At 41.2% G+C, this 12018-nt stretch overlaps 1 protein-coding gene across 1 annotated transcript in view; it reads right to left on the minus strand.

Moving 5' to 3' along the window:
• The window catches only part of DSCAM (DS cell adhesion molecule), an 859941-nt gene that overhangs the window by 299784 nt on the left and 548139 nt on the right, over window positions 1-12018 (minus strand). The window contains 2 exon segments of the mRNA XM_027551145.1: window positions 6598-6873; window positions 7628-7924. Coding sequence (XP_027406946.1) covers window positions 6598-6873; window positions 7628-7924 — 573 coding nt within the window.

Consider the following 12018-nt stretch of genomic DNA (forward strand, 5'->3'; position numbering starts at 1 on the left):
AGTGGTATCTTGAATTATTTTAAATATCTTTGTGAGAGGGCAATGAATGTGAATATGACTACCTCTAAGAAGTAAGCCCTAGGTTGACATAAGGAAACCAGAATTTATTATTTTTTCCCTGGGAAGCCCTAAGAGGTATAAGCCGGCTTCATCATTTTATTTGTCTACATAAAAATAAAATTCAATAAAAGTAAGTGGGATATACTGTAGTAGTAATAGATGAAATTGTATTTAGTTTAGACATTGCTCCCTGAAATATAAGAAAGCATCTTTTGAAGCAACAATAAACAAAAAGTATAAAGGCAAGAGGAGAAAGAGGTGGCAGAGAATTAGATGGTTAGATAGCATCACCTGTTCAATGAACATGAATCTGACCAAACTCAGGAAGATAGTGAAAGACAGGGAAGCCTGGCATGCTGCAGTCCAAGAGGTCCCAGGGAGTCAGACATGGCTTAGTGATTGAACATCAAGAACATATACCCTCTCCTCTGCCCAGTGTGTTCATGCCACATGCTCTGTCACTCAGTCGTAGCCGACTCTGCAACCCTGTGGACTATAGCCCTCCAGATTCCTCTGTCCGTCAGATTCTCCAGACAGGAATACTGGAGTGAGTTGCCATTTCCTCCTCCAGGGGATCTTCCTGATCCAGGGATTGAACCTGCATCTCCTGCGTCTCCTGCACTGGCAGGCAGGTTCTTCACCACTGAGCCACCTGGGAAGTCCCCTCTGCCCAGACATGTGCACAAAATGTTAACTTATGATGAATGAATACCAGTGGGACACAGATTTCTTTAGCAAGTTTTGTATTCCCAGCTTCTTGGTAAACCCATTGTTTAAAGTCTTTCTAATAAAATTTTTGTTAGTGTGTGATATTTTCCTATGGCAGGGTCCATGGACACATCTACTTTGTCATCTACTCTGCTGTCATTAGAGACAGCCAGGAATGATTCTGGCTTTGGTCATTTGGCTGTAGTAAGTTTCATAGAGTCCCCTGAAGTGCAAGGAGATCAAACCAGTCAATCCTAAAGGAAATCAACTCTGAATACTCATTGAAAGGACTGATGCTGAAGTTGAAGCTCCAATAATTTGGCCACCTGATGCAAACAGCCAACTCACTGGAAAAGACCCTCATTCTGGGAAAGACCGAAGACAGGAGGAGAAGGATGACAGAGAATGAAACAGTTGGATAGCATCAGTGACTTAATGGAGCTGAGTCTGAGCAAATTCCAGGAGATGGTGAAGGCTGGGAGACCTGGCATGCTGTAGTCCATGGGGTTGCAAAGAGTAGAACAAGACTGAGTGACTGAACAACAACAAAGTTTGATAGATGTCTCTGGTTTTACATCATCTTTATTGGGAGGGTATTCTGCTTCTTGTTTCCCTGATCTAATTGTCACAGGTCACAGCCTCCTTCCATCTGGCCCGCCCCTGCATCCTCCCTATCAACATTCTTTGCTTGGTTTCTTTTTAGCCCTGGGGTTGGTTTCTTCTGGGGAAAATTCTTAGTCATCAAATAGGACTTATTTTTTAAGGTATTGATCTGCTGGACATAGAGTATATATTCCATTCATCATGGGTCAAGAAATAAATCACAAAATGAAGTTTCCTGCAGCTATGACCAATCTGGCTTGCCAAGAATTTCTAATGATTTGAGAAAACTCTGAAGATATGCAGTTGTTTAAAAATTCAAAATTATTCACGTGCAGGTATATGTACATGTATTAATGTAAATGTTACACTGTTGTTTTTGTTCAGTCACCAAGTCACATTTGAATCTTTGTGAATTCCATGGACTGTAATTCACCAAGTTCCTCTGTCCATGGGATTCGCCAGGCAAGAATACTGGAGTGGGTTGCCATTTCCTTCTCCAAGGGATCTTCCTGGACCAGGGATCAAACCCATGTCTCCTGCATTGGCAGGTAGATTCTTTACCACGGAGCCACAAGGGAAAGCATATGTTGCATAACAAATACCAAATAATACATTATGTGAGAGTGCATGTGTGTATGAGAATTTATACATTATGGACTGTAATTCACAAAGTTCCTCTGTCCATGGGATTCTCCAGGCAAGAATACTGGAGTGGGTTGCCATTTCCTTCTCCAAGGGATCTTCCTGGACCAGGGATCAAACCCATGTCTCCTGCATTGGCAGGCAGATTCTTTACCATGGGGCCACAAGGGAAAGCATATGTTGCATAACATATACCAAATAATACATTATGTGAGACTGCATGTGTGTCTGAGAATTTAGCTCCTCTAGGCGCAGGAGGGCCTAGAGGAGCTATCCCACATTGAAGGTCAGGAAGGGCGGCGGTGAGGAGATACCCCTCGTCCAAGGTAAGGAGCAATGGCTGTGCTTTGCTGGAGCAGCCATGAAGAGGTACCCTACACCCAAGGTAAGAGAAACCCAAGTAAGACGGTAGGTGTTGCAAGACGGCATCAGAGGGCAAACACACTGAAACCATACTCACTAGTCAATCTAGTCAATCTAATCTAAGGAAAACTAGAGGCATCAGAGGGCAAACACACTGAAACCATACTCACTAGTCAATCTAGTCAATCTAATCTAAGGAAAACTAGTCAATCTAATCACACTAGGACCACAGCCTCCTCTAACTCAATGAAACTAAGCCATGCCCGTGGGGCAATCCAAGATGGGCAGGTCATGGTGGAGAGATTTGACAGAATGTGGTCCACTGGAGAAGGGAATGGCAAACCACTTCAGTATTCTTGCCTTGAGAACCCCATGAACAGTATGAAAAGGCAAAATGATAGGATACTGAAAGAGAAACTCCCCAGGTCAGTAGATGCCCAAAATGCTACTGGAGATCAGTGGAGAAATAACTCCAGAAAGAATGAAGGGATGGAGCCAAAGCAAAAACAATACCCAGCTGTGGATGTGACTGGTGACAGAAGCAAGGTCCGATGCTGTAAAGAGCAATATTGCATAGGAACCTGGAATGTCAGGTCCATGAATCAAGGCAAATTGGAAGTGGTCAAACAGGAGATGGCAAGAGTGAATGTCGACATTCTAGGAATCAGCGAACTGAAATGGCCTGGAATGGGTGAATTTAACTCAGATGACCATTATATCTACTACTGAGGGCAGGAATCCCTCAGACGAAATGGAGTGGCCATCATGGTCAACAAAAGAGTCCGAAATGCAGTACTTGAATGCAATCTCAAAAATGACAGAATGATCTCTGTTTGTTTCCAGGGCAAACCATTCAATATCATAGTAATCCAAGCCTTTGCCCCAACCAGTAACACTGAAGAAGCTGAAGTTGAATGGTTCTATGACGACCTACAAGACCTTTTAGAACTAACACCCAAAAAAGATATCCTTTTCATTACAGGGGACTGGAATGCAAAAGTAGGAAATCAAGAAACACCTGGAGTAACAGGCAAATTTGGCCTTGGAATATGGAATGAAGCAGGGCAAAGACTAATAGAGTTTTGCCAAGAAAATGCACTGGTCATAACAAACACCCTCTTCCAACAATACAAGAGAAGACTCTACACATCGACATCACCAGATGGTCAACACCGAAATCAGATTGATTATATTCTTTGCAGCAAAAGATGGAGAAGCTCTATACAGTCAGCAAACACAAGACCAGGAGCTGACTGTGGCTCAGACCATGAACTCCTTATTGCCAAATTCAGACTTAAATTGAAGAAAGTAGGGAAAACCACTAGACCATTCAGGTATGACCTTAATCAAATCCCTTATGATTATACAGTGGAAGTGACAAATAGATTTAAGGGCCTAGATCTGATAGATAGAGTGCCTGATGAACTATGGAATGAGGTTCGTGACATTGTACAGAAGACAGGGATCAAGACCATTCCCATAGAAAAGAAATGCAAAAAAGCAAAATGGCTGTCTGGGGAGGCCTTACAAATAGCTGTGAAAAGAAGAGAAGAGAAAAGCAAAGAAGAAAAGGAAAGATATAAGCATCTGAATGCAGAGTTCCAAAGAATAGCAAAAAAAGATAAGAAAAAGCCTTCTTCAGCGATCAATGCAAAGAAATAGAGGAAAACAACAGAATGGGAAAGACTGGGGATCTCTTCAAAAAAATCAGAGATACCAAAGGAACATTTCATGCAAAGATGGGCTCGATAAAGGACAGAAATGGGATGGACCTAACAGAAGCAGAAGATATTAAGAAGAGATGGCAAGAATACTCAGAAGAACTGTACAAAAAAGATCTTCATGACCCAGATAATCACGATGGTGTGATCACTGACCTAGAGCCAGACATCCTGGAATGTGAAGTCAAGTGGGCCTTAGAAAGAATACTCAGAAGAACTGTACAAAAAAGATCTTCATGACCCAGATAATCACGATGGTGTGATCACTGACCTAGAGCCAGACATCCTGGAATGTGAAGTCAAGTGGGCCTTAGAAAGTCAAGTGGGCCTCCAAAGCTAGTGGAGGTGATGGAATTCCAGTTGAGCTATTCCAAATCCTGAAAGATGATGCTGTGAAAGTGCTGCACTCAATATGCCAGCAAATTTGGAAAGCTCAGCAGTGGCCACAGGACTGGAAAAGGTCAGTTTTCATTCCAATCCCAAAGAAAGGCAATGCCAAAGAATGCTCAAACTACCACACAATTGCACTCATTTCACACGCTAGTAAAGTAATGCTCAAAATTCTCCAAGCCAGGCTTCAGCAATATGTGAACCGTGAACTTCCTGATGTTCAAGCTGGATTTAGAAAAGGCAGAGGAACCAGAGATCAAATTGCCAATATCCGCTGGATCATGGAAAAAGCAAGAGAGTTCCAGAACAACATGTATTTCTGCTTTATTGACTATGCCAAAGCCTTTGACTGTGTGGATCACAATAAACTGTGGAAAATTCTGAAAGAGATGGGAATACCAGACCACCTGATCTGCCTCTTGAGAAATTTGTATGCAGGTCAGGAAGCAACAGTTAGAACTGGACATGGAACAACAGACTGGTTCCAAATAGGAAAAGCAGTACATCAAGGCTGTATATTGTCACCCTGTTTATTTAACTTATATGCAGAATACATCATGAGAAATGCTGGGCTGGGGGAAGCACAAGCTGTAATCAAGATTGCCAGTAGAAATATCAATAACCTCAGATATGCAGATGACACCACCCTTATGGCAGAAAGTGAAGAGGAACTCAAAAGCCTCTTGATGAAAGTGAAAGTGGAGAGTGAAAAAGTTGGCTTAAAGCTCAACATTCAGAAAACAAAGATCATGGCATCCGGTCCCATCACTTCATGGGAAATAGATGGGGAAACAGTGGAAACAGTGTCAGACTTTATTTTTCTGGGCTCCAAAATCACTGCAGATGGTGACTGCAGCCATGAAATTAAAAGACGCTTACTCCTTGGAAGGAAAGTTATGAGCAACCTAGATAGCATATTGAAAAGCAGAGACATTACTTTGCCAACAAAGGTTCGTCTAGTCAAGGCTATGGTTTTTCCTGTGGTCATGTATGGATATGAGAGTTGGACTGTGAAGAAGGCTGAGTGCCGAAGAATTGATGCTTTTGAACTGTGGTGTTGGAGAAGACTCTTGAGAGTCCCTTGGACTGCAAGGAGATCCAACCAGTCCATTCTGAAGGAGATCAGCCCTGGGATTTCTTTGGAAGGAATGATGCTAAAGCTGAAACTCCAGTACTTTGGCCACCTCATGGGAAGAGTTGACTCATTGGAAAAGACTCTGATGCTGGGAGGGATTGGGGGCAGGAGGAGAAGGGGATGACAGAGGATGAGATGGCTGGATGGCATCACTGACTCGATGGACGTGAGTCTCAGTGAACTCTGGGGGTTGGTGATGGACAGGGAGGCCTGGCGTGCTGCGATTCATGGGGTCGCAAAGAGTCGGTCATGACTGAGTGACTGATCTGATCTGATCTAAATAGACAAACTAACAGGATTTGTGAGAAAAGATGGTTGAGGAGGACCATAGAAAACCTATGAAGTTTTGCAGCCAAAACACTAAAAGACAGTTGTTGGTACCTAGGGAGGTAACTGGCAGCACAGACATGCAGCTTAGCTGCATGACAAGGAGGCTGGTGAGTTGCATGATCACCAAAATTCATCCTGATGGTTAGATTTCATGACTGTCCACATCATGATGTCATGATGTAAAGAAAAACATAAAAGTCTAGAAAATTTCCTATGGGGTTGTCCATTCATTGCATTCCTATGTTTTTGCTTTGATCTGCTCGTTTATTTTGTGTGAAGTCTTTATGCATTACACAAAATCTCTTCCAGGTGGATTCCAAAAGAACTTAATTTCAGGAGACTGTAGAAAAACAAAGCTAAGTGTTTTAAAATGATTTGTCAGACAACTAGATAACCAAATAGATGATGTGTTTTCTCCTATGATAGTATGAAAACACACATCCTCTGGAAAACCAAGCCAAAAATTCATGTGGAAAGAAGACTATCTTAGCCATCAGTCCGGTGAGGATGCACTGGCGGAGAGAACAGAACATCTAATACACTTTATCATTCCTCATTCTAAACATAAAGGTTTTCAGATTATTTCACTCTTAGTGGATAAACTTAGCAATGGTGACTCGGGTGGGGACAGAGGCACAGCCTTACCTTTGACCGTCACGTGGACACTCTGGCTGGTGGAGAGCTGGGGCTGGACTAGCACGTTGCAGGTGTACTCCCCCTCATCAACTTCCTTCTGCACATCAGAGAGTTTTAGGGTTCCATTATTCTCAAACGCCACTTGGCGGTGGTTGAAAGGAAGCAGATTCGAGTTCTTGTACCATTTGATGGAGTAATACGGATAGCCAATCACACGACAGTGAATGTATGTGTCGCGTCCCGCTATTGCTGTGATATTTTTCATTGGTCGAATGCTTGCAGGCCCTGGAGAGACACAGAGAAGCTCTTGAAAATAATTTAAGGGTACCTTTTATGTGTGGAAATGAGTACACTTTTCCTTGAGTTTAAAAATGTATTTGTTTTCATGTAAGGACATCTTTTTCAATTCAGCAATTTTTTTCTGCATTTGGCATTTTCCACTAAGAAGGTTTTTTTTTTTTTTCTTTTCCTTTTCATTTCATTGCCTTCAAATGAATTGAACGAGTGCTAATTACCAACTACTTCTATTTAAAACATTTTGAATTATAGGCTAAAAGGCAATTTAATCAATAAAAAGTAACAAGCTGCACTGAACAATCATATTCAGCTGGTGAGACACTGGTATCAATTCAACTGTTTAACTCTCTCTCTATAAAATAGATTGTGAGGATGGAGGTTATGCCATGTTGCACTATGAATGTAGGTTAAGTACCATGTACATGAAGGTTTACCATGAATGTCGTAGAACAGAAGAAGAGGAGGAAGGAGAGAGCATGCAGAGCATAAACCAGGAAAAGAAAGCTCCAGAGGACAAGTCTAAGAGTAAAACAAGAGAACAAGCTGACTAAGGAAACCAAAATGCCATTTCCAACAGTGATCCAGTCACTGCCATTCCTCAGTGGGAAGCAAGAGGGCAGGAGACAACGAAGCGACATTAATCCGGTCTGGCATTCCAAGACTGGGCTCGGTGCATGCAGAAACGTCCTTCTCCGCTACAATGAGTCATGTGTGTTTTTTGAGGAGTTGATTCGACAAGCACCTCTTACGTTTATTCGAGCCTGGTAGAGGACGACGCCTGCAGAGTTGTTGGCCGTGCAGCGATAGACGCCCCCGTCGCGGACCTGAGAGCTGGAGATGTTCAGGTAGCTGACCACGTTGCCCTCCGACGTGATCATCTGGCTGATGCGGTGGCTGCCGCCCTTGAGGATGGGGTCGTCGTCCAGGGTCCACGTGATCGTGGGCAGCGGTGTTCCCTTCACGTTGCACATCAGGGAGACGGCCTCTGCCGGACTCACCACTTTCTCACTAAAGGCGGAAATGATTTTGGGAGTTCCATCTGCAGGAAGACAAATCACGCAGGGAAGTGGCACATATGCATAATTAAAGGACTTCCGAGTATGTCTATTGGATGTGGCTATCAAACGCCCCTCAAAAGACTGGTTTTATCGATAAAGCTAAATTCCACTTAGGACAACTTTTCAGTTTCAAAATAAGTAAATGCAGACTTAGCTAGCTTTAATCTCTCTCTCCTCTATTTCTTGATTGTCATAATCATGCAACTCAGATGTTCATGATAAAGAATGTCATCTCCCCAAAAGTTTATAATTCAGAACTGTTATGTCCCCACCCAAAGTTATAACAGAGGAAATTCACACACCTCCATGGCTAATTTAGCTTTCTACTTGCTCCAAGTTAATTAGGGATTGCTCAATGGGGAACTGTTTAGAGGAAGAAAGAACTAAGACATTGATTATCTCTCTGTCATTTTCTCATAAGGAATCATCTTTTATAGTTTTAATAATAAATAATGATAATTGCATGTGAATTTTCATGAAGGCCCTGAGAATAGGTAAAAGCTAAATCAAGTTGGACCCTTTCGGTATTATTAAATGTCTCCATAAGTATCTTTTCTTTCTTTTTTAAAAATTTTATTTTACTGAAGCTATGCTTCAGTTGATTTGTTAAGTTTCTGCTCTACAACAAAGTGATTCAGTTATACATACATATGTTATTTTTCAGATTCTTTTCCATTGTGGCTATCATAGGATACTGAGTATAGTTCCCTGTGCTATACAGTAGGACTTCGCTGTTTATCCATCCTATTTGTTGTTGTTCAGGCGCTCAGTCGTGTCCATCTCTTTGCGACCACCAGGACTGCAGCACACCAGGCTTCCCTGTCTTTCACTATCTCCCAGAGTTTGCTCAAACTCATGCTTATTGAATCCACCCTTTATGAACTGATAACTAGTTTGTATCTGCTAATCCTGAACTCTCAATCCATCCCTCTCCAACTCCCCTTCCCTGTGGCAACCACCAGCCTGTTCTCTATGCCTGTGAGTCTGTTCTTGCTTCATGGATAAGTTCATTTATGTCATAGTTTAGATTGTGTTATAACATAGTAAGTGTTATAAGTAAGGTGGTCATTAATTTATCTGGGATACTTCTGAGAATAAAACTGATACTAGGAGAACAGACACAACTCAAGACCCTCCCAGGAAAACAAGGAGATTAATCTTAGGAATGTTTCCACAGAAATTTCCAATGTTTTAGACAAAGACAAAATTTTCATATGCCATTATTTTTTTAAATCATGTATTAAAATATCTCTTTAAGGTTATATTCTATGTGCTGTGCTGTGCCTAGTCGCTCAGTCATGTACGACCTTTGTGAGCTCATGGACTGTAGCCTGCCAGGCTCCTCTGTCCATGGGGATTCTCCAAGCAAGAATACTGGAGTGGGATGTCATGCCCTCCTCCAGGGGATCTTCCCAGCCCAGGTATTGAACCCAAGTCTCCTGCATTGCAGGCAGCTTTTTTAACCAGCTGAGCTACCAGAGAAGCCCAAAGTTATATGCTAGTAACAACAAATGCATTTAAAAAAAATGTTTATTAGGTCTCCATTAGAGAGATACAGGGTGTCCCAGGTGGCACTAATAGTAAAGAATCTGCTGCTAATGCAGGAGATGCAAGAGACACAGTTTCAATCCCTGGGTCGGGAAGATCCCCTGGAGGAGGAAACGGCAACACACTCCAGGATTCTTGCCTGGAAAATTCCATGGCCAGAGAAGCCTGGCAGCTATAGTCTATGGGGTCAAAAAGAGTCAGACACGACTATACCACTGAGCACATACACATTAGAATGATACACACATATTAGAGAAAAATGTGTGAAAGTCAAAAGACTGGAAAGTTACCAATGGATCTCCCAGCTTTAGGCATATAAATCAACATTGTGACACTTTTTTTTTTTTTCCAGGCATGAATATATCATTTTGACAGAACTATGATCACATGCAACTTGATTTCTGTGTCTAGTAATAAACCTTGCTGGTGGAGATTTTTTTTTTAATTGGTGCAAATTGAAAGATAATGATTAATAGATTTTTTTTTTTTTACTTTTTAACCTGAATTATAAAAATTACATGTATTCATTGCTGAAAAATTTGAAAGCATAGATAAGCAAAAGAAAAGTTAGAAACAAAAGGGAGGGGATTTATGTATACCTATGGGTGATTCATGTTGAGGTTTGACAGAAAACAGCAAACTTCTGTAAAGCAATTATCCATCAATAAAAAATTAATTATTTAAAAAAAAACAGAAAAAAAATTCTAAAGCTATCTTGCAATTCCAGTACTGAAGGTAAGTGTTGCACCATCTTTTCATTTGCAAATTGCTGAATCTTAACTTCATTCCAGCTCACATTTTGGAAGGCTGGAGAAGGCTTTCAGGTATATTTTTTTCAGGGTCAGATGCTTAGATCACAAACATCTTTCTTTTACTATCAAAGATGACAAAAATAACTTCATTATATTAAAATAGGAAATCTGCACTGTAGCCCTGAGAACCCTGCAGACATGACTTCAACGTGCTCTACATTTAATTTACAGAGAAGTTAGATGTCATTCTGATCATAATTCTTTGTATATGACCAACTGTTGATGCTTGAGAATATTGAGGTTATTTTATTTGACCTTACAACTCAACATATTTTGTCAGGAGGTGTTTAGCTATAAATTTCTTTTCACTGATTTTTACATTAAGCATTGAACTCTCAAGTCTTATTTTAAAATCTATGTGGGAAAGTTTTCTTCACTTACGCTTTTATTTTTGTAGATAAAGTTTACCCACAGCTAAATATATAGATCTTAAGAGTACCAACAGAATGAGTTTTGTTAAATAAATACACTTATGTAAGCACAAAATGAAGAAGGTAAGAATCATTTCTATCACCCCCCACCATGTTGCTAGGGGTTCTTGCAAGCAGTCTCTACCCACCACTACTCTTCTGATCTCTATCACCATGCATTACTTCAGCCTGTTCTTGGCTTCAAATCATGTTTGTGTGTGCCCTACATATACTCTTGTCATAACCAGAGTACAGTTAGTAAAATTAGGAGCTGCAACTTTGGAACCGTGGTGTTACCTAATGCAGAGTATGTCCATGACCAGTAATGTCCCTTGCAGCTGTTTTCCCAGTCCAACCATTGTCATACCTTACATTTATTTGCGGTGTCTCATTAGTCCTTTTAATCTGTAACATTCTTCAGTTTCTACTCAATTCTTGACTTTGACATTTTTGAAGAATTACTTTGTAGCCAGTTGTTCAAATCCAGTTTGATATTTCCTTGTGATTAGATACAGATTTTGCATTATTTGACAAATGCTACGGAATTACTATTGTTTTTGTGTGTGTTTATTGGCCGCTTGTGTATTTCCTTTCATGAAATGTCTGTTCAAATCTTTTGTTCCATTTTTATGTTACAGTCTTTTTCTTTGGTATTGATTGGTAGCAGTTCTTCACGTCCACTGAATACATGTATATGTATAATATATACATTCAAACCAAATATGATGAATATACATGTATACAAATTTACTTATACATGTATATAGGTCAGATTACATCCCTGGTGGCTCAGAAAGTAAAGAGTCTGCCTGTGATGAAGGAGACCCAAGTTCAATCCCTGGATTGAGAAGATCCCTTAGAGAAGGAAAGAGGAAGACATTAGAGTATTCTTGGAGAAGGCAATGGCATGCCACTCCAGTACTTTTGCCTGGAAAATCCCATGGACAGAGGAGCCTGGTGGGCTGCAGTCCATGGGGTCGCTAGAGTCAGACACGACTGAGTGACTTCACTTTCACTTTTCACTTTCATGCATTGGAGAGGGAAATGGCAGCCCACTCCAGTGTTCTTGCCAGGAGAATCCCAGGGACGGGGAGGCCTGGTGGGCTGACGTCTATGGGGTCGCACAGAGTTGGACACGACTGAAGCGACTTAGCAGCAGCAGCAGCAGCAGCAGCAAAGTATTCTTGCCTGGAAAATCCTATGGACAGAGGAGCCTGACAGGCTACAATCCACGGGTTTGCAAAGAGTGGACACAACTGAGCAACCAACACTTTCAGTTTCAGGTCAGATTAAATTACACATAAT

This window comes from Bos indicus x Bos taurus, chromosome 1 (genome assembly GCF_003369695.1).
Source record: "Bos indicus x Bos taurus breed Angus x Brahman F1 hybrid chromosome 1, Bos_hybrid_MaternalHap_v2.0, whole genome shotgun sequence".
Taxonomy (NCBI): domain Eukaryota; kingdom Metazoa; phylum Chordata; class Mammalia; order Artiodactyla; family Bovidae; genus Bos; species Bos indicus x Bos taurus.